The sequence below is a fragment of the Tasmannia lanceolata genome, unplaced genomic scaffold (genome assembly GCF_043159265.1).
Source record: "Tasmannia lanceolata isolate RefF3 unplaced genomic scaffold, GAP_Taslan_0.1 ptg000015l, whole genome shotgun sequence".
Classification (NCBI taxonomy): Eukaryota; Viridiplantae; Streptophyta; class Magnoliopsida; order Canellales; family Winteraceae; genus Tasmannia; species Tasmannia lanceolata.
This window is the reverse complement of record NW_027518692.1, coordinates 332,872-359,166: the sequence shown is the minus strand read 5'-3', so window position 1 is coordinate 359,166 and position 26,295 is coordinate 332,872. Positions and strand designations below refer to the sequence as shown.

The following is a 26,295-nucleotide window of genomic DNA, read 5'->3' as shown; positions in this document are numbered from 1 at the left end:
TGGTTTGATTCCAGCTATTTATCGCTCATTCTTGCATTTAATTTTCCCATTTCCATGCCCCTTTCAACTCATCACTTTCTCTTTTCCATTACCCCTTTCAACTCAATCTTTTCCACTTTCTGGCAACCATTCAAATTCATCCCCTTTACCATTTCTCTCCTAATTTACAAATCATCTTAACCGATTCTTGAATCTCATTCTTAACCTAATCATGGATTAAGAAAGTTTCTTGAAAATCAATTTACTACATATCTCAAATTTCCCAATCCAAAAGTTCAATTGTTGCCAAATTTTGGGAGAAAATTCTACTCTCCATTGCCATAACGTATGGGAAATTCAAGATAACCCGACGGTTAGATCTGAATCGAAATTCGCAAGATCTACATCTCTCTCTCTCTCTCTCTCTCTCTCTCTCTCTCTCTCTCTCTCTCTCTCTCTCTCTCTCTCTCTCTCTCGATTGATGATCCGACGATCCGATCTTTGTGAAACCTTGGTAGACCGCTTCGAGGCTTAGATCATAACTCATATTCCAAGATCTATTTGATTTACAAAGGAATTTGCAAATGTATTTGTGGGCCCATGCTGTTGGATTGGAAGGCATACCTTGGGTGGGCCCAGGGCGTAGTTAGTGTCCAACCCCCGCGTAGGACCCAGCCCGAGAAATGAGGATTTGACGTAGGAAGTACGCATATGATGTGATAAAAGATAATTGGATAATCTGACGGTCATCTTCAGGGTAATGTCCTGGTGGGGACCACTTACCTAAATGCGATCGTAGTATGACTGCAGAGCAAGGTTGCAGTGGGGCTCTTTGAGTCCTGCCTCCCTGCGATGATCTCACTCATAACTAGCTTGACCCTTTAAGATTCATGGAGTATCCGGGTATTGGATTTCATTGATTAAAAGGACAGATATGATTAACTACATGAGATGTAGGGAAGAGATGTACCATATGGTATGGTACATTCACTTGGGCATTTTTTCCTATGTGGCCTTTTATGGGGAATGATTAATTAATGAGATTAATTAATTAATCCCCATTGGAAGAAGAATTCTCTTATTGTAATTAATTGAAGTAATTATTTGCATGGGAAAGCTTAGGCTGTGTTTGGCAACGTTCCAAAAAAAACCAATTTTTGTGTTTTTTTGTATATTAAAAACAGAAAAACACACAAAAAATGTTTGGCAAGGTTCAACGGAATCGTTTTTCTATTTTTTCTTTCCGATCTGAAATCGAAAAACATGAAACAGATTTATTACGTTTCAAGCAAGGAACAGAATCACGAGATCGTTTTGTCAGGGGACTCTCCTAAAAAAACCTTATCACGTTGCTCACCAAACTCATGTCGTCTTCTCCAAAGAACCATCCAGCTGCCGCTGAAGCCACATCGACCACGATCCCCGACCGCCATTGAAGCCGACAGGCGGGAAATCGTCTTCTCCATTGAAGCCGACTGCCATTAAGACGACCTCGCGACAATCTGCATCTACAACGCCTTCTCCACAGATCCAAGCACCTCATCTCTCTCTCTCTCTCTCTCTCTCTCTCAGTAAGTCCTACAAGAAACCATATTGGTTGAAATGGGTTGTTTGAGAAAAGTAATCAGGCCGTATAACAATCAGGTTTTGGAATCTCTCTCTAATGGTCTTTTGTTGAATATTAATCAGATTTTGGAATTTGTCTCTACTCAATGAAGCTGCCTCGATTCACTTGTTTTTGTTTCATTTTTCTCATCTCTCTCCCACTGCTTAGAATGTGTTGATTTCTATTGCTTGAATGCTGTATTTTTACTGTATTTCGTGAATTCAATAAGCTTTCCATTCTCAGTCTCGTTTAAGATTTTATTTGATGCATACTGAGTGTTTGATGGAATGCGTGAACTAGATATTGTTACATGGAGATTGAATATTGCAGCAATATTTGTTAGCGGGTGCTTTGGCATAGGTATTTTATTGGGTTTTGGAGTTAAATTCAATGACGGGGCTGAAGTCAGACGAAGCACGTGTTGCCGGCATTCTGCGGGCTTGTGGGGGAATTGAAAACGGCCAGAAGCTCTCATTGTCATTCTTGAGCAACTGGCCCAACATAGGCTAATATTATGGTTTGGATCCATGAGCAAGTGGGCCTACTTAGGCTAACATTGCCAACATAACTTTGGACACAAATTGCAGGTTTAGAACCTCCCAACAAGAGTGTATTTTGCTTCATGTCCATCCATCAAGTCTAAGAAATAAACTGTTTTTATGCATGAATATACCTTAATTTTCTTTTTGGGCAGGTAACCTGGGATTGAAGCTCCAACCTCTAGGTTGAAGAACAAAGCCTTGGATGATTGATTATTAATAAGAACACTTAGTTACACCCCCATTCCATATATCACTCTTATAATGCATGTGCTACTCATGATTCTTTATTACTTCTAGTAAATAATCAATTTTTTTTGCCAAACACAATTTTACTTAAAAAACAAAAAAAATAATAATAACTGTCAAAATCAAAATCAAGAAACTGAATCAGAATCGTTGTAAAACGCACCCATAGAGTTTCCATTCTATGAGAATTAGAGAGAGAAGATAAGTTTCCTTATTTATTTTGGATTTCGAAAAGAGGATTTTTAAATTCGAACTTGATGGAGAATTAATTAAAGGCAGCCCATATGGGCTGGGCGCCCAATGAGACTTGGACGCCCAACCCCAAAAGGGTATTTCTTTATTTAAATAAAGTTAGTTCTTCAAAAGGGGAAGTTTTAAAAAAAATAAAAATCTAACTAGAGGGTATTTCATTATTTAAATAAAGTTGGATATTCAAAAGGGAAAGTTTTTTGTTTAAAAAAAAAAAACTAACTAGAAGTTGTGTTTAATTCAAACTCTTCAAATTAGTTTTCATGTGTGATAAGGGAACTTGGGAGAGGAAATTTAGGAAAGCTTGAACGCCGAGCACGTTTAGGGCGCCCAAGGCTTTCTTCCCTATACATTTAGTTATGGAAAAGAAAGAGAGTCAAAAATGTTTTTACATCTGTTTTCATCTCTCTTCTCCAAGTAACTTTCTACTTCTCTCTCATTCAAAGTATTCATCTTCTTCCAATTGTTCTTCAAGAAAAGTTCTCCTAGAAGGATTTCTTCACAAGTCCAAGTAATCAAAAGGAGACATCGATCCAGCTTCCAAGGCGTTCACGCTTGTGAAGCGTAGAAACTAGCGAGTAGATCAAGTAGAGACAACTATTTTGAGTAATCAACTTCGATATTGTTTTTCTTGATCTTCGTGAATTTCAATTTGATCAACATTGATAGTCTAGTAACTACGAATCTTATAAATATTATCAAGGGAAGAATTTTTTTTGTTTTCTCTTATCCAAAGGGATTTCACTGCGCCTTGATCACTTAATCAGAGCGGGTTTAACTAACACTTAAGAAGACTACGATTAGAGAAAGGGCACCTGCTCAAGTACCCTACTAACAAATAAAAAAGAAAATCTAGCCCAAGGTTTAAGGTTTTAGGTTTTGGTTCCGGTATGCATTTTGGTCATGATGGAAATGGAAACATGTCAATTTTAGATGAAAATTTTGGTGGAAATTTTACAAAATTACCAAAATATATGAAAACATATGCAAATGATGGACATTTAAGATGAAACTTCAAAAAGTACTAGAATAAGCACAAACAAACACTAAAAATCATAACATAAGAAAAAAACCTCATAAAGGTTTAACAACATTGAACACCTAATGAAATGTATTGTGTTGTCTGATAATAAAGTTCATATCACATTTCAAATGGAATTCACATAAATATGTATATATAAAACATACACCATATTTCACATGCAAATCATATGAATATAATTATTTAACCTATATCGAAGTTAGGGGTGGAAATCGCGATGCTCGGTGGAAGCAAGATTGTGCTACAAACAAAAAATTTTGATTCCACCAACCGAATGAAGATCCTGGTTACTTGATTGATTCAAGATGATGAATTGAAATACACAAGTAAAGAAAACTTTACCAACACAAGTTGATTGACCAATACCGCCAATCTCTACTTGATCTACTCCTCACTAGGGTCCTGGTGTTTCTCAAAGTCGTGCCGCTCCAGAAGAGGAACAAGTGGCTCTTCTCGTTGCGTAGATTGAGGGAGGAAGAAGAGATAACCATGCTAGGATCCAATCCCAGCATAAACAAACTGAAATCCATCATAGCTTTCACGTTTTTTCAAGAACTAAAAGCTATCAACTAGGAGAGAGAAGAGAGTGTAAAAGAAGAAGTTAGAGTGAAACGAATTTTCTTGTGAGCTACTTGGACGACTTTTGTGGGTTTTGGAACTCCTAAAGATTCCAACAACTCAAATTCGTCCAGCCATCATCCTTTCTTTATATAGAGATGCAATGTAAATTTGTTTCCTCTTAGGAAATAGAATATATGGCCATTCCGTTTAGGATTTCGGTCCGGAATTAAATTTTTGCCCAGTTCGGACGAAACGAAAATGGCAACTATGCTTGTCACCAACGGAAAATGAAACCATCAATGGTTGAAAACCTTTACCAAATTTTCTTTCTTAAGACATGAAACCAGTAGGGGCGTGGGTGTTGATGCGATTGTTTTCACATCTTCCACTATCAATATAATCATCTGCTATCGATGATAAACCAAGCAAAGCTCCCTTGTTTCAGGACATGGTAAAAGGGCCTCAATTCCCCTATTCCAGAATCATATCGCTTATCGTATATTGGAATAGAATCCTTCCTCTGACCTTCATCGGTTCTAGAAGGAGGTACGCTCTAGTAAGGAGATCGTGGACTTCTCTACCACTAGTTGGTCCCTCCCAAGCCTGGCTGGTTGAAGCTAAATTTCCACAGGTCGAGTATGGCAACCTTGGGCTGACCGGCATTAGGTGGCTGTTGAGAGATGAGTTTGAACCAGTCGGATGGGCCTATTCAGGTCTTACGGGGCTTTTGCAGGGAGTCAAGCTTTCCGATAGCAGTGTTTGAGCCAATCTTATTCACTTACATCTCGATGAGATCCTAGATAGTGGAGGGATTCCCAGTTCAGTTTTAGCATGTACAGAGATCGTCTAACGGAGAAGTTGATCGCTTTGGCCTGTTCTAGTGCTAATACATTGAGCATGGGATTTTTTTACGAGCTCCCACCTTGATTTTTCTCGTTTGCAGTATCCTTTTTGTTCTTGCATTTTTCCTTTGTATATCCCTGGCCATCACGATCATTGGCTTTCTTTGCTCAACCTAATAATATTTCATTATTTTAAAAAAATACTCATTTGACATTACCAAAAAGGGAAACACTATTTAATTAAGATGTGTGTCAGAAATGTGCTTATGCTAAATTTGGGAAATGAGAAGAATTTAGCTTCCATGGAAGCAAGCTTTTCTGATCAAATAAGGAGCTTCCGATAACTTTTGATGGCACAATATAAGTTGATATTCCTTAATCTTTAAAGCTCAACCTTTTTGTTCAACCCTCTAAAGCATATCATACCATATTCCCAATTTCCATCTTGTACTCCACGTACATTTCAACCTCACACTATTCCAAATCAGCTTCTTCTTCTTCCACCTCATCCAACTGCTCCTTGGTGTACACATTGCAAATGAGTTAGAATGAACTCTGATTTGTTAAAGGGATAGCGATTGCTAAAATATTAAGAATTTCCTCATTTCAAAGCTAAGCACTACTACGTATCATTGAAACATTATGCGAAATGACAAGTTTACTTAAAGATGCTAAATGTCCCAATAAAACATCAATTGGTAAAACAATACAACTTTCATGGTTTTTCTTTTACCAACTATTAAACAAGGAAAAATGTGTGTGAGATATGTGGTGCCATAATGCCAAGAGGAGAAGTTTTAGTTCACATGGACCAAAATGAAAAACAACTATAAGCCTACAACAAACGGAAATAATACATGGGATTTCAAAAGGCAATAACTAAATGAGAGAACGGTTCCTACACACATGTGTAGATAAGTTATCTACACACTAGCTTAAAATACAGTGGGGGCCCACATTGTTTGGGGATCCAAACCATTCATTTTTAAGGCCCTCATATAGATAGGGTGTCCACAAAAAATCAGATCCATAGGATCATCCTAACCATTCGAATTGTGGAGGCAAAAGATGGACTAATTTGTGAAGGTTTAAAGACATCCATTTTACATCCACAAATCGTAGGGTTGGGATGATCCTATGGATCTGATTTTTTGTAGACACCCTATCTATGTGAGGGCCTTTAAAATGGATGGCTTGGATCACCCAAACAATGTGGGCTCCCACTGTATTTTAAGCTAGTGTGTAGAGAACTCTCTACACATATGTGTAGGAACCGTTTTCTCTAACTAAATATTAGATAGTAAGTTTTAATTGGAAAAAAATAGATTACCCCAAAGGATTCCCATATCATCATTTTCAATTGGTAAATTGATGTGGAGCCAGAAACTTTCAAGTTGATCGAGTTACCGCCTGATGTTCTCCGAGAGCGTTTCGAAGTGCGGCGATCAGACTCAGAAATTGTCCCAGAAGCTTCTAAAACCGAGCGTGGAGCTTCCTTACCATGAACAAGAAATACACATATATCCTCGTCATAATAATTAAGTTTCCGCGTCAACTCACTGCTCTCTCTTTCTCCAATGCAATATTCACATATCTAGCCAAATTAAAGGGAAACCTTAAAGAAAATACCAAAAAATAGGTACGCCAAAATGGCATGCATGGAGTTGACTGCACTCATTGCTGAGAAAATTACAAAAACTCATCCATTCTAGTTGATCAACCAACTTAATTTCATAAAATTGACAAAGTAGAATCTAGAATGAATGAGAAATGAAGTTTAACATATAATTACTCAAGCATCTCCATTTAAAGAGTAGCCTTGTTGGAATGGGCACAGGTCTATTGAGTTTAAATAATTCAAGGTGGTTTCTTTCATTTTTGTTGAGGAGCAAGCGCATTCCATTATCTACTTTCTAATTATCATTCAATCTTTAACTTAGTCTCACCTCTGGATTAGTCTTAATAATAGGCTCTTTAGACTCAAGCTCGCCATTCACTTCATCAACAGAAGGATCCAATTGTGATTCTAAAAGCGGCATTTCTTCACACGACCCAGCCAATTTATTTGCGGTGCAGCTATAATAGATTTCAGCATAGATACCTTTCCCCTCAGGAACTTTCCACTCTTCACAGAAACACTTCCAATCACTCTCCGTGATGATTGTTAAACCATCTGTCTGGAATTCAAACAAGAACAATAAGTTGATACCAGAATAATATTATCTTCATCATCGAATGACTTGAAGCAGAAACACTATTATAATAATATAAATTCTGGAGTACACCAAAATATATTAAATACTAGAATCTATAGCTTCTCCAATTGGGATCACATATAATAGCAAACATTAACTGTGAGGTCGAAAATATCAATAAGACAAACATGAAGACGATCAAGGCTTAAATCAGCATCAGAAACAAGCAGAAAGACATGCTCGAGAACGATCCAGTACAAAACATTCTCATTGTAATGTCGAATATATCACGATTTAATAATCAAAATTGTCTGATCTGAGTTGCCAATAATGAACAGTTAAAAGAAGAAAAACTTTTTCTATTGTAAATGTCCACCTCCCACTGAACACAACAGTTAGGCACTGGCTAACCCCGCTGGCGTCCACTGAATGGACAGTCTAAGTTGAGGGTCCCACCATCCAAGTGTAGGATGCAGAATTTTCTCATGGATCATTCTCACCACATGGCAGTGAGAACGATTTTATACCTTTCACTCTCTAATGCATTTAAAAATCATATGACCTGCAATGCCTAGCTGGTTCCGCAACAATCAAACAACACAGCTTTTCTAATTCCTAGAATATTCTAAACCTGTTCTCTTGGCTATTAATGATGCAGGAACTACCATATTCTTTTGCCACACTCAAAGAAAGAATCAAAAGGGAAAAAGAGAGCCTAAAGTTGTCTAAATGTTTTCCAGTCATAAAAGTAAAATGGAGAGATTCAAAAAAACCTTATAGGAGTGGTATTTTAGTTTTTTTTCTACCTTTTTATTCACTTATTTCAAGTTGGTCAATATATTATACTTGTAACGAAACAAGATGGGGTCAAATTAGGGTCATTTTTTTTACAAACTATGGGTGTTTACTACTTTGTCTGCTGTGTTGTTTGCTATGGTTTGGCCGACACTTTGAATTTATTGCAGACACACGTGTCATGTCGTGTCCGACACGACACCTGTGTCCACACATGTCGACACTTTTTTTTTTTAAAGAACGTGTCGAAACTCTTTAGACACTCTTTAGACACTCTTAAGTGTACTGCTAGAAGTGTCAGTAACTTTATATGTATGTACGTGTTTGATGTGCCACTATTTCTAGATGTTTAGGGGTTTCCATGTCAGATACCTCGTATCCGTGTCGAAACTCGGCACACGACTATGTGTCCACAAATCATGATCATATGTACTTTCTATTTTAGCCGTGTTCCTGTTTCTAAATTTTAGGAGTTTGCCGGGCCTGAAAATTCGTGTCCGTGTCGACAAATTATAGGTTATTTGCACATCTTGCAGTATGTTTGAAGAACGAGGCAATCTCCCTAGACAGATCGATAATTTCCAAGACAGCCTGAGAGAATTCCAAGGCAGAAGAAATCACATTCTTTGAATTTCCTTCCACCAATAAAAAATCGTATGGATTCTTCTTAAAATTGTGTAGACCCGTGAGAAGCAGGAGTGATGTGTAGACCCGTGAGAAGCACGTTCACTCCTGTTTCATTTGATCCATATTCCTGACAAGGTTTTAAATTTCGACCGAAATCCGAAATTTCGGGTTTCGGTCAAGAACGAAACCAAAATCGTGTTTACACGAAATGATATTAAATTCCGACCGAAATTTTGAAATTTCGTTTCCCTCGAAATTTCGGCCGAAATTTAAGGGATTTCACTCGAAAAAACGATTTTTTATCATTAAATAATACTTTCCCTAAATTTCTGGGATTTCGTCCGAAATTTTCTCAAGAAGAAGATATTGGTATATTTGATTTCGTGGATTTCGCCCGAAATTTCGAGATTTCAGCCGAAAATTTCGGTTTCGATGAGGAACGAAATCACTCCCGAAACCGAAATTTAAAACCTTGATTCCTGACTAGATCACTGAATGCCCTGACAATTTATCCCGAGTTGTTTCTAAACACACCACTTCTTATACCTGATCCCAAACTCTCAAAATAACTTCCATCAAAATTAAGTTCGATGATATTTGGGGGTGAAGGGTTCCATGTTCCCACTTGTAGAGGAATGAGCCTTCAAAGTTCAACTTGACCCATCCTTGGGAACGTGGGAGCCATGAGATGTGGATGTTAGTTTTGTGAAGAATCAAGGTTTTATTGGTTTCATGCTTTTAAGGCTAGCAAGTTCCTCACTAGATGCATATGTGGATCATGTGGAGAAGTTACAGCATTACGTTGAGGTGGGAAAAGAATGGGGTACCTCTATGACTTTAGAAACTTAAAAGACACCCAAAAATCAAATTTTGGATCTAGGATGGTCCCCATCACCCGACTTTGGGGTGAGGGATTTCTTAGGGGTGCAACTCGGGTCGGGTTCAACCCGAACCTGACAGGTTCAACCCAAAAGAAAGTTGGGTCAGATTGGGTTGAGCTCGGGTCGGGTTCGGGTTTGGGTTGAGTTTTCCCAACCTGGGTCGAGTTTAGGAGAGGTTCGGGTTGAGGGTTTGGGCAACCCAACCAGAGTGAAACCCGACATTTTTTTATGAATTTTTTTTTAAGCTTAACAACGCTGGTTGGGTTGGGTTGAACTCAGGTCGGGTTGGCCTCAACCCGACCCAACCCGGCCCGAGTTGTAACCCTAGGATTTCTAGACTTGGATATAGCTCCGCAGAGGTGTTCATACAAATAACCCATTCCCATATCAAGGCCCAAGGGCAGCAGATGTGGCTATGTAAGCATGAATGCTGATTCAAGGTGTGGGTAGGTAGCTTGAGTAGTTATATGGATTGAGAAGCCTTGAACCAATTCCACAAAAAAGTTTTATGTTTGGGGACATGGGGTGCGCCACGGAGCATCTTCCATCAAGCATTACGGGTGCAACGGCGGCAATATGTTTATTTAAAGGAGAATTTTCCTGATTGGTGGGGTTTCATGTGTGCTCGCTTTTCTAGAAGTGGGGAAGTTGATGTCTAGTGGCTAGTGAGCTTTGACAGCCAATTCTTTCCATGATTTTGAGTCTTGGTCAACAACAAAGAGAACCCACTTCGATATTGGCGCCCGATTGGAATGTTGCCTGCTAAAGGGAGTGATGCTCAGATATTTATGTAGGCCCAATGTACCATGTCTGACACGATACGATACCGATAATTGTACTTAAATATTTCTATTGAAATAACCATGAGGCTTGAAACATGTCACTCTCTTCGAATTAACTATAATGTTTTTGTCTTGTTAGAGTTACGTATTTGCATTTGTATTTTTAACATGTGAGCCGTATATATACCATTTTAAATTTACTGCTAGTTCCATTTTCTAAGACAAATCTTTTTAAGATTTATGATATTTTATTTATACATGTCTTGTGTATTATCATATGGTACATGGTAGGGTGAAAATACGGCAAGGCCATTAGATCCCGCCGCGTGTCACCCTTACACCAAAGCAATCTAATGATGATTAAGCAAAATACTAAGACACAGCTGGGCCACGTGATCCCGCCACGCGTCATCTCCCCGCCACCAAAAAACTTCATCATCACGATTATGGGCAAGATTACACAACAATGCCGCGCGCGCCGTCGAACCAGGGGGACAACCCAATCCAACGAAAAAAGGTTCTCTCTGAAATGATGAAGAGATCCACGTGGCGCCCCATGAAGAGAATTCGCATGCAAGATCAAAGTATAAATACACCATTAAGTCCCTAAAACAAAAGGAGCAAGGGAGACCAAAGAGGGGAACTACTCTCTGAAATCAGGTACCATTTAAAGAAGCTCTAAACCGTTATCAAGATAGTTCGACCCTAAGCAAGAGAGGGAAAAAGGTGATGGACGCCCTATCCCTCCCCCCTACCCTCTACCTCCAACTCATCCACTCAAATATTAGAGAAGAGAGCAAGAACCCGTGCGTTGGTCCTGGTAAACCTGATTATACCCCAGTCATTTCTTGTTGTTCATTATATTGTTGGCCCAGAATCTGACTTGAGTGTCGAAGTGGTCGTCCGGGACCCACCCCGGACCTCCCTGACCCCTTTGTTTGTGATTGCAGACCCCAGCAGAGGCCCTCTACCCACCGCGAGATCACGAACCTGGATTCTGGTTGGCGCCATCCGTGGGACCCCAGCAGAACTCGCAAGCCTCTGGCCAGCATTTGCCCGCCTCCAGCAGACCGCAGATGGTCCCTACGATGGAAATGTTCAACGAGCTTCGCCAGGAACTCCTTCTACGGTTGCCTCCACAGCCAAAGCCTCTAGTTCCAGCAATTCCATCGGCACCGCATGCTCGGACTGAAGTTTACGAAGAAAACAGCGTGGAGTCACTCGAGGAATGACACCATCGGCGAAGGCGCAAACCAGTCCGAGTCACCTCCCTTTCGACAAATAGCCCTTTACCTCCCCCAACCAGGGGATGTCAACCAGATGCCAGGAGACAAGCTACTGAAAGCCACGTCATCTCTACCCGGACAACTCGATTCCAAGAGTTACCCCCGGTGCGGACGGAGGAAGTGGCTACCTCGGCGCAACTGCTAGAGCTAGAGCAACAAGCAGACCTACAGAGACAAATCCGGGAAGTTAAGCGAGAAATGAAAAAACAATACGCCCACGACATCCTGGATGAATGGAAAAGAGAGACAGCGTCCCCAAAGACCCTCGTGGAAACAGGGATCTCTCCCGACTCGGTTGTTACGATGGAACCACCGACCCCCTGGAATTCCTCCAGACTTTCAGGAGGGTAATGGCGCTCTGGAGCACGTCAAATGGATTCATGTGCAGAGCCTTTGCCTCCTTGTTGAGAAAAACTGCTAACGATTGGTACCTGCGTTTGGAGCCAGACTCCATTGGATCCTTTCATGAGTTCGGAAGGAAGTTCACAACGAGGTTCGCCAACAATCACCTAATCCACGATCCGGCGGACGCTCTCCTGGCTCTCCGACAAGGAACGAGATCTTGAGAGACTTCATGTTGAAATTCAATGCCGAGTTGGCTCAACTCTCCAACATCGACGTCCAGATAGCGGTTGCAGCCCTAAAGCACACTACCACCGACCAAAATCTCAAAGTGCACCTCACTCTCAAGCCACCGCGGGATCTACAAGAACTCGAATCCAAAACCAACAAGTTCATCCGAGCAAAAGAAGTATGTGTACAGGAACGAAGCCGAGCAGGCCCCGAGGAAAAAAAGAAAGAAGACGGTAGGGGAGCCGGGAAACCGCGGGCCGAGGAGAGGCCGGCGAATCGGAACCCCATCCCCGTCTTCGAAAGGTTAGGAAACGCTCCCCTGAAGGTCCCGCTCTCCCATGTCATGTTTGCCATCAGAGATCAAGGTCTCCTGACCCCTCCCAAGAAAATGAGCATTGACCCGAAGAAGCGCTCCACCAGAAAGTTTTGCGATTTTCACAGGGACCACGGCCACGAAACTGACCGTTGCTTCCATCTCAAACTCCAGCTAGAAAAACTAGCTGAGGAAGGCCATTTAGATCGGTACCTTAAGAACCCTGCGCGAATAAAGCGCTCCCACCACCAGGATGAAGCACACCGCTCTTCCCCAACCGACAGACCGAGAAGCCGGTGCCTGTCCCGCAGCAGGCACCGGTCCTGCTACAGACATCGGTCCCGAGACCGTCGCCACCACTCCCGGCACCACCGGTCCCTCGAGAGAGAAGAACTTGTGCGCCAGGCGCCGGCCCCTGAGCAGCCCCCCACTATTGTTGGAAAAACCAACTTCATCACAGGAGGACCTGCGGCAGGAGGGCCAATGACAGCCGGTCGACGAGCATACACAGCGAGTATTTTCCCTAGAAATGCCTTCTAAAAAGGCACGGACGGATCCGCCCCAAGAAGGCCAGGTCATCTCTTTCTCCACCGAAGACTACAACGGACTACAAGTCCCGCACGACGATGCGCTGGTCATCAGATTGATCATCTCTAACTTCGATGTAGGAAAGATCTTGGTAGACACAGGGAGGAGGTCAACGTGTTGCACCTCGAAACCTTCGAGGAAATGAAAATGGGAGAGGGAAGGCTGGGGCCTGCAGAGTATTCCATATATGGATTTTCAGGGGCATCCGTGCAGGTCAACGGTAAAATCGACTTACCCCTCACCTTCGGGACGTACCCCCTCCAAAAAACCATTATGGCCACCTTTTTGTCGTGGATATACCTTTCACTTACAGCACCATCATAGGACGACCAACCCTGAGGGATCTGGGAGCTCCGTCAACGTGTTGCACCTCGAAACCTTCGAGGAAATGAAAATGGGAGAGGGAAGGCTGGGGCCTGCAGAGTATTCCATATACGGATTTTCAGGGGCATCTGTGCAGGTCAGCGGTAAAATCGACTTACCCCTCACCTTCGGGACGTACCCCCTCCAAAAAACCATTATGGCCACCTTTTGGTCGTGGATATACCTTTCACTTACAGCGCCATCAGAGGACGACCAACCCTAAGGGATCTGGGAGCTCCGTCAACATGTTGCACCTCGAAACCTTCGAGGAAATGAAAATGGGAGAGGGAAGGCTGGGGATTTTCAGGGGCATCCGTGCAGGTCAGCGGTAAAATCGACTTACCCCTCACCTTCGGGACGTACCCCCTCCAAAAAACCATTATGGCCACCTTTTTTGTCGTGGATATACCTTTCACTTACAGTGCCATCATAGGACGACCAACCCTGAGGGCTCTGGGAGCAGTGGTTTCTACCCCTCACCTCAAAATGAAGTTCCCCACCCTGACAGGGATAAGGGAAGTATGCGGGCAACAAATTATAGCACATCAGTGCTACGTAGCAAGCTTGAAAGGAAGCAACGCCCCAGCTGAAAATTTCACGATCAGAAGCGAAAATCCCCGAGAACGAGCCCGCACGGTTAGAGGAAAGTCAATCGAAGAGCTAGACTCCGTTCCTATATCCGAGAACCATCCAGAGAGAGGTCCGGATAGGCTCCCTACTAAGAGGCACCCAACGGAACCAAATGGTTAACTTTCTCAGAGCCAACAAAGATGTATTCGCGTAGTCCGCCTCAGACATGTCTGGCATACCCGCGGAGATTGCGGTTCACCAGTTGAACGTAAATCCAACCCTCAAGCCCGTCCAACAAAAGAAGAGAAACTTTGCGGCAGAGCGACAAACTCATATCAAAGCTTAAGTGGAAAAACTGCTACAAGCCTGATTTGTTAGAGAAATCCAGTATCCCGAGTGGCTATCCAACGTAGTCATGGTCAAAAAAGCCAATGGTGGTTGGCAGGCCTGTATAGACTTTACGGATCTAAACCGAGCCTGTCCGAAAGACCCCTACCCCTTGCCACGCATAGACCAGCTCATCGATGATACTTCCAGGCACGAACTCCTCACCTTCCTAGACGCTTTCTCCGGTTACAACCAAATAAAGATGCACTGGCCATATATTCCCAAGACATCGTTCATCACTAACCAGGGCGTCTACTGTTATACGGTCATGCCCTTCGGGTTGAAAAACAAGAGGGCCACGTACCAGAGGCTCGTGAATAAGCTGTTTCAAAAGCAGATAGGTAGAAACGTGGAAGTATACGTGGATGACACGTTGGTAAAAAGCCCGGAAGCCCATAAGCACATCTCCAACCTCAAAGAAACCTTTGACATTCTGCGACGAGCCCGGATGAAACTCAACCCGGCAAAATGTACCTTTGGGGTGACATCCGGGAAATTCTTTGGATTCATGGTCAGTCAAAGAGGCATCGAGGCCAACCCTGAAAAGATCCAGGCCATCCTAAACATGGAACCCCCAGCGACTGCGATGGAAGTGCAGCGGCTAGAGGGGCGGGTCGCCGCCCTCGGCCGCCTCATGTCCAGATCGGCCGAAAAATGCCAGCCGTTATTTAAGCTCCTAAAGAACGTACTGGAGTTCGAATGGACTCCAGCGTGCCAAGAAACTTTCGACGCTTTAAAGCAGTACCTCCAAACACCAGCAGTGTTAACCAAGCCCGAGCCCGGGGAAGAACTCTTTTTGTATTTGGTTGTCAGTCCTACGACAGTAAGTGCGGTACTGGTTTAACGAAAAGACAAGCAGGAGCATCTGGTGTACTATGTGAGCAGGATCCTCCATGGTGTGGAGGTCTGGTACCTAAATATAGAGAAGTTCGTCTTTGCCGTCGTCACCGCTGCCCAGAAGCTCCGCCCCTACTTCGGCCCACACCATAGTACTCTTAACAAACCAACCATTGAGAAAAATCCTACAAAAGCCAGAGACCTCCGGAAGAATGGTAAGCTGGGTCGTCGAGTTGGGAGAATTTGACATACAAGTCCGACCAGGGCCAACCATCAAATCCCAGGTCCTCGCTGATTTTATAGTGGAATTCACTGCCCCCGCCCCGGAACCGACATTGACGGAAGAAACAAAGGCCCCCAGCGAGCAATCAGCCCATGGAGACAAGCGCGATGGGCTTGGACAACCCGAGGAAGGCAATGAGACCCTTTGGATTCTGCACGTAGATGGCTCAGCGAGCAAAGGAGGGTGCGGAGCAGAAGTGGTCCCCCAGGGGCCGGATGAGTTCATGGCAGAATACGCCCTACGACTAGACTTCAAAGCCTCCAACAACGCCTCCAACAACGAGGCTGAATATGAGGCCTTATTGGCAGGGTTGAGCCTAGCCACGGAACTGGGGGCAAAGAATTAAAAGCCTACAATGATTCACAACTGGTGGTCGAGCAAGTGAATGGGACCTACGAAGCCAAAGAGCTCAGGATGAAAAGATACCTCAAGAAGGTAAGAGAGAAGTTGAAAGGAATGGGGGAAGTCGAGGTTCTCCAAGTGCCACGGGGCATGAACAACCGTGCGGACGCCCTCTCCAAAATGGCCTCTGAAGAAACCCATGACTTCGGCTCCGAGTACACGGAAATATTACTTCACCCCAGCATTGATGAAAAGCAAATGATGGAAATTCCGGCCGGGCCAAACTGGATGGACCCCATAGTACGGTACCTAAAGGACGGGATACTACCTGAAGACAAATTGGCAGCCCGGAGACTAATCGCAAAGGCCGCCCACTACGTGCTCCACGGATCCAAGTTGTACAAGCGATCATACACTTGGCCATACCTCCGATGCCTAGTACCCTTTGAGTCAGAGTACGCTCAGCGGGAAGTGCACGAAGGGATCTGTGGAGATCACGGAGGCGGAAAGACACTGGCCCAAAAAATCAAAAGGCACGGGTATTTTTGGCCGACGATCCTGAGAGACGCCCAAGAGTTCGTCAAAAACTGGGGCCCATGCCAGAAGTTCGGCACAACGCCCCGCCAGCCGGCCACCCCGTACACCCCCGTGTCGAGCCCTCTGCCCTTCGCCATGTGGGGCATGAACCTGGTTGGCCCGTTCCCAAAATCCCCGGGAGGGCATACAACGATGTACGTCGCCATCGATTATTTCACCAAGTGGGTCGAGGTCAAAGCTGTGACAGAGCCAAACTCAAGGGCAACAGGGAAATTTTTCTATCATGACGTGATCTGTCGCTTCGGCATACCAAAGATACTCATGACAGACAATGGACCCCAGTTTGCAAGTGCTGAATTTTGCAAGTTCTGTGATAATCTGAGTATCAAACACAGGTTCGCCTCCGTAGCACACCCTCAGGCTAACGGACAAGTGGAAGTAACCAACAGGATCCTACTCCAGAGTCTCAAGAAGCGGTTGGGGGAAGCAGGGAAGTCCTAGGCGGAGGCACTCCCCAATGTCCTCTGGGCCTACCGGACAACACCTCGAGCTACAACAAGAGAATCCCTCTTTAGCTTAACCTTCGGTGTCGAAGCTGTCATTCCAGTTGAAATTGGTCTCTCTACTTTCCGCGTGGAAAACTACAATGAACATGAAAACTCCGAGCTCCTCCGGAACACCCTCGACCTAATCCTGGAGAAAAGAGAACGGGCTAGTCTCCGAATCGGCTCCTACCAACAGAAAGTGGCACGATACTACGACTCCCGTGTAAAAAAGCGCTCGGTAAAGCCCGGAGATTTGGTATTACGACGATCGGAGGTATCCGACCCCTGAAACTCCGGAAAGCTCGCCCCAAAGTGGGAAGGACCCTCCAAGGTCGCTCGGGCACTCCGACCCGGAGCCTACCAGCTTGAACACCTCGACGGGACCCCAATCCCACGGAGCTAGAACATGAACAATCTGCGTAAGCTCTATTAATAAAAGGGAAGGGTAAGTGGCGTCTTGTCTTTTTTGAAAAATTATTGTGCTTGTGTTTTTTTTTATCTTTCTTTTTTCAGAACAAAGCCAATGTAACCTCTTTTGCGATCAATGAAAAGACGTTTTCTCCATATTACGTGCATCTCCACCCTCTGGCCCGTGCCTTGCGCTGGACTGGAAGAGCACAGGAAGCGAGACAGAGGCAACATCCGGATTGATCCCCCAGAAAATGCCCTAAAACAATTCCCATGAAATAAAAGAAGTCATGTCCTTCCTAAAGGACAGGCAGGACCTATCAACTCCAAGCTGATCACTTGCGAGGAAGATGGCCCTCCTACAAGCGGGGCACCATGAAGTGACGCCCCATGAAGACGCGCTAGAGGTATCCTTGCCTACCAAACCGAAGCCAGCACTGTTGCAACCAAGGGAAACTTACAAGCTATCTTTCCAAAAAAGGACCAAGTTATACGAAATATGCGGAGAAGGGGGGCGAACGTACCTTCCCCCCTCCCGCTCCATAAAAAAAGAAGGAAAAAAGAAAAAGAGAATATTGTCCAGCAAATTATTACAGACCCAAAGTACCGGACTCAAGCAGGACCATAAAGAAGAGTTTGGTGAAAAGATCGACAGGCGCGAGAACCATACTTACCCCCTACTGGGATCAGCCTCAACAAGAGCACCCAGAGCCTCCTCCCTTGCCGCATCCTGAGTCGACTCCACAGCATTCGCCCCCTCCTGGGGAGGATCCTCTAAAACGGTCTCCTCGGCCTCGTGCATCAACTTTTCCAGAGGGAATGAAACATCAGCCTCACGAACACGCCGCCGGCACTCAATAAAAGCGTCTATCTCAACATCAATGCTAAACGCAGCCGCGGTCTTAAAAAACTCCTCAGAGTCCCGCCATTCCTCTCGCGCCTTCGCCAATGCCTTAGCATGCGTTTCCCGGGCAACCAACAGATTATTCTCCCCGCCATGTCCCTCCTCTGCTCGGCCATTTGGAGCTTCCCCTGAAGGTCCTTTACGGTATTGTCAAGCACTGTCTTCTCGGCTTGGGCCTTCTCGAGATCCTCGCCCAACTTACGGACACGCTCATCAAAAGTGCTTATCTCGGACTCATCCTCGAGCATATACTCCAGCATTTTTCTGGCATAACTCTGAGCCTGCAAAGTCTCACCACAAACGAACCGTTAGCAATTCGCCGTGTACTATCTCAAGCCAACCAAGAAAACAAAAAACGATCAAACCGTACTTACACAAGATATAGAATGGAGATACCGGGCACCCAATGCCCTACGAGGAAACTTCTCCAACTCGGCCTCATCACCAGGGAGGACCGTCATCAGCCCCAACTCCACCCCGACCCGCGGGTTCGAAAGAACACCATCCACAACACCGATCTTCCACTCCGGCTTGAACACCTCGCCGTGCATCTGGTAACACTGCGCAGGGACCTCCACTTTGTCCGAAAGCAACTTGGTTATACCCGACCCCTCCATCCGACTGGGAACGTCCTCAAAAAATGCAGTTGAAGCCTGGACCAGACGACAGGTCTTTCCTTGCGGGGCACGAGGAGGAACGACCCTCTTGGTAGGGGGCACCAATTCTTTAGAAGGAGGTCTTGTCACATCTTTCACCCCCACCGAGCGGCCGGAGGAGCTAGAGGGCGTAGACCTAGGAAGCCTGGCAGCCAACTGGTCTTCCCTTGCTGCAGCCATGAAATCCGAGGGAATCTTTGGTCGACCAGGTCAACCCTTCGACAACTCCGCCATAACCCCCTTCCCTTTAGCAATGTCCTCGGAGGAAGACATACCTACAACCAAGAAACAAAGAAAGCAGTTCAGAAATAAAAAACAAAGCTCGGAAAAAAACCTAGAAAAAGCCGCTAGAGAGAAGGGAGGCTCACCACGGGGATTGGCGGAGCTCTCTCCCACATCCTCGACTGCCCTGAGGGTCCTCCTCTCCCTAGAACGGATCAGGCCATATTTCCTCAAACTCCCCTCTTCCTTGAACTCGGAAACATCAATAGGTTCCTCGGTGACAAGCTTCCCCAAGTCAAATTTGTGATAGTCTGACTCATTGGGGAAAGACTTTCTTCTCCACTCATCGGAACGCCTCCAAGACCTAGGAAAACCCCAATCCGCATCTGACAGAGGGATTATAAACACAAACTCCTCCTTCCACCTCTTAATGGAAGAAGGTAAGTTCGCTGCAACATTCACCTGGAGACGCTGGGTCAGGTACAACCAGCTATCCTCACCCTTCACTAAAGGACTAAGGGCAAAGCAATTCCTAAGCAAAGGGAGGGTAGGCTAAACCTTGTGCAGGCTCGCTTTGGCTACAAAGGCCAAAAGAGTACGCCAGCTATTAGGTGCCAGTTGGGAAGGGGCCACCTGGTAAAATTCAAGGGCCTCCACTTTAATACCCAAGAGCGGAAACCTAAACCCTGCCCTAAAAGCCTCCACGTAAAAAGCCACATCTTCCTTAGTAACACCCTCTCACACCCGCTCCCTAGATGTAGGGATCCTAGTCCCGTACTCCTCAGGAATGTTGTATTCATTTCTAATCCTCTGCCACCCCCTTTTCCAAGAAACTTTTGAACAACGTCACCCGGCCAAGGCGGATAATAGCGCCGGCCCTTATATCCCTAATCTCCGCCTCGCGAGTAGGAGGAGCCTGAACATGGGGTTCAGATGGGGTGGCCTCGAACGACGGACCAGAGGCCCCAGGACTACCCTCCAGTTCTCTAGGCATCTGGTCATCTCGGAGATCGCCACCTCCGCCCTTTACCAACCGCCTCCTTTTCCTTGGTTGGTCACTCTCCACTATTTCCACTGACTCACTATGTGGATTTTGGGAATCAGTTGTATCAGACATCGCCAAAGAACAAATGAAAAAGAATTAGAAATCAATTGAAACAAAAGGTATGGAACTCACCGGAACAAATAACGAAGAAGGACAAAAACCAGGGAAGAGTCGACAGCAGAAGAAGATCAGCTGGCAGACAAAATCGCCTCGGAGGAAAACCCACTTCACCCAAAGAAGACGAAGAAACAAAGGGAAATATTCCTGAGAAAGCTTTAAAAGTTAGGGTTTCGACACATGTCGACTAGCCTCCTGCTATTTCCAATCGGATGGGACGTGCACACATGGCGCCGATTTGGGAACTCGAGGAAACCGCCAAAATCGAAGCGCCATCTCTTACTGCGAAAAGACACTTCTACCCCTGCTACAGACTTCCAGAACAAGTTATTTCTACAATTTTCCCGTCGAAACGAGGCGGGCCGCCATTTGAAGGATCCTCCCCGAACTTGGTCCCACTTAATGAATAGTTTGAAAGTCGGATTTTAAATCATCCGGCCGTACCTACCCACGATTGTTCCACTCAGATGGAAAGAGGGCCCGCTCGAGCAAAACGGCTCGGAGCTCAACACAAGGGCCCGACCACACTACGATTGTTCCACTCAGATGGAAAAAGGGCTCGGTTGGGCAAAATGGCCTGGAACTCAACACAAGGGTCCGACCACACTACGATTGTTTCACTTAGATGGAAAAAGGGCCCGTTTGGGCAAAACGGCTCGGAACTCAACACAAGGGTCCGACCACACTACGATTGTTCCACTTAGATGGAAAAAGGGCCCGGTTGGGCAAAACGGCTCGGAACTCAACACAAGGGTCCGACCACACTACGATTGTTCCACTTAGATGGAAAAAGGGTCCAGTTGAGCAAGAAAGGCCGGGAACTCAGGCAAGAAATCCCCGCCACCCCTGCAAACTAAAGGTAAATCTGGCCGGACCAGAGAACCGGATCAAGGTTCGCCCGTCACAACGACATATAGAGTTAAGACCCCGCCCCGACTCCACACACTCATAGAAAGAATGCACCTACATTACGCGCATAACACGCTAGCAACAATAAAAGAACCATACGAAACATCCCATGGGAACAAAATAAAACTATTCATTGATCGTATTCCTGACCCGAAGGCCTACAACAAAAAAAGGGGGAGAGAAATAAAAAATAGAGCACGCAAGCCCTGGCCCCTTGGGCCCCATCATACACAAAAAAAAAGGAGAAGAGACCCATAGCCAACAGGGCCTTCAAAAATAACTTTCTTTCAAAAAAAAGGAGGGGAAGAGAGGAAGGAGGAAGCACGGCCCCGAAATGCAGCCACCAAACCCCCAAATCAGCATGAACGACTGATTGGAGAATTCCCCCTCTGAGTCCTCCTCCTCCTCCTCCTCCCAGGAGCTCTCCAGCAGAGGATCCACCTCATATTCAAGCAATTGCTCGTTGATGTCACGGACCTTCCTCTGCAACTCCCCGTTCCCCCGCTTCAAGTCCTCGATTTCCTCACCCATCCTCAAGACGCGATTGCATAAATCCATCCCCTGCCGATAGACCTTGGAAAAAAAAGACCGCTTCTTCGCAATAAGAGAAGGAAAAGGCTTACCCTGACAAGGCGAAGAGGACGAAAGCCCGGAGGAGGGCCAAGATCCCTCCTAGCCTTCTTTTGGTAAGTCATAAGGTCTTCGTCAGACTCAGAAGACAGATCAGGATCGCTAGAAGAGTCGGAGACAAGAGGGGCCTTGCCCTTATCCCTCGATGGAGAGCCGGCAAAGGATTTAGGCATCTTTTCAAAAAAGGGAGGGAAAACAGGCAAGATTCAAGGTGAAAAAGACTCGTGAAGAAGAAGAACAAGAACCCTTCTTTATAACAGCTAAAGGTGACCCTTGGATCACGAAACAAAATGACTTGCCCAACACGTATCCCGTTCCGATTGGATGGTCAACCGGCGCCCCATAATTGCACCACGATTCCTCGAGAAGGAACCGCCGAATGAGGCAGCGTGTCCCCTCACATTCCAAGATCGTCGTAATTGCCCTCGTCGCTATATTCTAGGACCGGGTAAGAGAACTTACTCCTTGGCCCATCAATGGACCAAAGGAGTAGGGGGGTATTATGATAGGGTGAAAATACGGCGAGGCCATTAGATCCCGCCGCGTGTCACCCTTACACCAAAGGAATCTAATTATGATTAAGCAAATACTAAGATATGGCTGGGCCACGTGATCCCGCCAGGTGTCATCTCCCCGCCACCAAAAAACTTCATCATCACGATTATGGGCAAGATTACACAACAATGCCACTCGTGCTGTCGAACCAGGGGGACAACCCAATCCAACGAAAGAAGGTTCTCTCTGAAATGATGAAGAGATCCACGTGGCGTCCCATGAAGAGAATTCGCATGCAAAATCAAAGTATAACCCTAAAGCAAAAGGAGTGAGGGAGACCAAAGGGGGTAACTACTCTCTGAAATCAGGTACCATTAAAGGAAGCTCTAAACCGTTATTAAGACAATTCGACCCTAAGCAAGAGAGGGAAAGAGGGGTTGGACGCCCTATCCCTCCCCCCTACCCTCTACCTCCAGCTCATCCACTCAAATATCAGAGAAGAGAGAAAGATCCCGTGCGTTGGTCCTGGTAAACCTGATTATACCCCAGCCATTTCTTGTTGGTCATTATATTGTTGGCCCAGAAACTGACTTGAGTGTCGAAGTGGTCGTCCGGGACCCACCCCAGACCTCCCTGACCCCTTTGTTTGTGATTGCAGACCTCAGCGAAGGCCCTCTACCCACCGCGCGATCGCGAACCCGGATTCTGGCGCCATCAGAACCCACGTATCTCACGTATATGTTCCCTACGACTTGAAAAATGCCTATTTGTAACGATGTTCATCTGTCCAGGTGCGCATCTAGGCATCATAAGTGTCGCCTCATCCAAAATGGTGTCCATGTTCACACCAATTGGCCATTTTTTTATTTAACCATCGACCACCAGCTTCAATGATTGAACATGATAATGAGTCTCCGGAACTCTTACACATGCACTCAGGTTACTAAGTTTTATAATAGCGCGTGGGTGTGTCCGCACGCGCGTGTGTGTCAAGGAGGAGGGAGGCAAGTTATGATCCCAAAAGGTATGCAAGTTTTAATCCCTACAAAGGGCAATTCAATGTTTCCAATTCAGACCCATGAAAATGAAAGAATGCAATTCTCAATAAAACTTCAAAGGCTACGAACAATAAATTGTCAAACCAACCCATTCAAGCTATCAAGCAAGATATGCAACCATCAAAGAGTACCAAAACCTAAGGACAAAGATGTATAAACTAAACAATAATTGCCGCGAGCATGCACCATAAGTAGTTCTAGTTAACATCCTGAGCTCCGTCCAGGATATAATATTCCATAATCCAATCCAACTGTTCGGTTCATATATATATGATTCTTTTTTTTATTTTAGACATGCTCATAAATATATGATTCTCCTCATAATCATATCAATGACAGGTGTCCACAGTAGTTCAAGTGTTTCACAGTGCATTGGATTTGGTTACAAAGTTTAAAAACAGGCTTTATAAAAAGAAACTGACACAACAAGGCGAGGAAACTAGTTATATACTTAAAGAGCTTGCTCCTGAGTCCCAAATGTGAGCAGCATTGACAACATATGACAGAAAGTTTACAGAAGTACTTCAGTTACTTACAGCAGATATCCTCTGGACAATCACACCACGTTTGCAAGTTAGATCGAGAGGCCTTTCTAGAAGTCGTGAATGCTGCATAAAATAAACAAATAAAAGATTACTTTCAATAGTCAATATGAAAAACCAAGCACGGACGCATATATATATATGTAAAGGCCTTCCAAATGAATGCTTTGGATCACCCCAAAAAATGTGGTGTGTTTGTGGCACTCAAGCTCATATAAGCTATATGAGCTCGAGCTCACAAACAGTTTTCCTATATATATATATATATATATAGGGCTGATTTTTGGTACACACCCTATCCGTGGAAAGGCCTTCCAAATGAATGATGTGGATCCCCCAAAAATGTGGGGCCCCACGTGTTTTTAAGCAATAGCTCAGGAACACTTTATGAGAAAAGTGTCTCTAGTCGGTTGACTATAGAACCTTCTCTAGTCTGCAGACCAAAAACACAGTGGACCCACGTTGTTTGGATGATCGAAAGCATTCATTTGATGGGCCACATCGATAGGGTGTGCCCAAAAACCCAGCTCCATAGGATCATCATAACCCTTCAATTTGTGCAGGTTAAAAACGGACAGATTTGTGGAGGTTTATACTTGTCCATTTTAACCTCCACAAATCGAAGGGTTCGGAAGATCCTATGGAGATGGTTTTTTGGGCACACCCTCTCTTTATAGGTCAGTGCCCATTAAATGAATGCTTTGGATCACCCAAACAATGTGGCCCCCACTGTATTTTAAGCCCACTGAGTAGATAAGTTATCTACTCTGTCGAGTAGGAACTCTTTTCTCATATATATATCAGCTTCTAAGGTTGAGTTCCACCCGGGTCCTAACAAAGGGTATCAGAGCCGAGGCATGGTAACTCCGGTCTACCTTCGAAGGCGAAGAGAATCACCCGGGATGGAAAACCTCCTAGATCCCATGTTGCTTTCACGTGGAGGGGGAGATTGCTGGAGTTCCACACGAAAACAAAGATCCCACGTCGGCAGAGGAATGAAAGGTAGAGATTAAAAATTTTCAAGACAGCATAGTTTAAGACAGCCAAATCACTGAGCAGAAAACCAACAGACCCTCAATTTTCATATTTCTTGGGGTTCTTCTACAGAGAGGCTCAGCGCCTGGGGTTAGTAGAACGATCAGTATCCAAAGGAAAACGTACTATCGATTTGCTACATCCCCACCCAAGGAATCATTTCTTCTTCTTTTTTGATGGGCAAGCTGGGGTTAGGCAGGACCCCGACCAGAGTATATAAATAAAAAGAGGGAATTACAATCTACAATAACAAGTCCCTATAGAGTCTTGCAAAATGAGATCCAAAAGAGCATGAGGGATGGACATAGACTCTATGTCCTCCCCCTTACATGGGCAATCCAATTTAGATAGAAAATTTGCAGGTTGATTAGCCTCCCTCCATATATGAGTAACTTTCCACTCATGAAAGTTCTGTAACATCAGATTTATTCTGTTCCGCAAGTGCTTAGCTTTCCACGGGCAATCAATCTCTCTGTTTAGGATGTTCACTGCCACCATGGAATCTGATTCGATCCATAAATTCTTGAGGTTTTTTCGATGTGCCAAATGAAGCCCTTGAAGAATTGCTTCCATTTCCAGAATATGAAAGGGATTAGGAGCAGAGGGCATCGAGAATAAAGCAACTGATTCCCCATTAGAGTTTCGAAGAATCCCACCTATACTTGCATTGTCGCCAATCATAGAAGCATCAGAATTAAGCTTTATCGAGTGAGAATCAGGCTTCTCCCAGGAGCATTGCTGTTGGGGGCGATTCTCACAGAAGAGGGGCCATCGCATATTCCTTGCCAGAATCAAAATCTGCTGATTAGGCTCATCTGGAAGCTTGAGGAAAAGGATTCTATCTCTCAAGATTCCGAGAATCCTCCTCAAGATAATTTGCTTGTGATTGCCAGGCTCTCTCCATGAAGCCTAGTATTCCGCTCAGACCAGATAACATAAATGGCAATTCCAAAAGCTACTCGAATTGCAGTGGCGCATTGCCCCTTGCCTCTGAAACTTGGTGCGAATCCATTCCTCCTCCTCAGTTATGGTTCTCATTGGTTTTCTGCAGTTATTAAACCTCCAGAGGATGGATCTCCAGATCCAAGAAGAGAATGCACATTGGAAAAACAGATGGTTAACGGATTCTCTATCAGAACCGCACAAAAGGCATGAAGTTTCTCTAGAGTTTCCAACAAACAGTAATCCATCTAGGGTGGCAAGACGATTCTGGATAGCCTGCCAAACTGTAAAGCTATGCTTGGGGACATGACCTTTAAACCAGACAGTAGAAGCCCAATAAACTTTAGGATGGTGAATTCGA

The 26,295-nt window shown here is 44.8% G+C and overlaps 1 protein-coding gene across 8 annotated transcripts in view; it reads right to left on the bottom strand.

The window, feature by feature from the left end:
* Positions 1–26,295, bottom strand: part of LOC143892429 (ubiquitin carboxyl-terminal hydrolase 26-like) — a 67,928-nt gene that overhangs the window by 9,342 nt on the left and 32,291 nt on the right. For 7 of the 8 annotated variants that reach the window (XM_077397044.1, XM_077397042.1, XM_077397041.1 and 4 more), the window contains 3 exons: positions 23,952–24,023; positions 7,014–7,244; positions 6,398–6,661 (listed from right to left, as the gene is read on the bottom strand). In XM_077397044.1, the coding sequence (XP_077253159.1) occupies positions 6,398–6,661; positions 7,014–7,244; positions 23,952–24,023 (567 nt within the window). The remainder of the gene's footprint in view (positions 1–6,397; positions 6,662–7,013; positions 7,245–23,951; positions 24,024–26,295) is intronic. The other variant, XM_077397046.1, reaches the window with a different exon arrangement.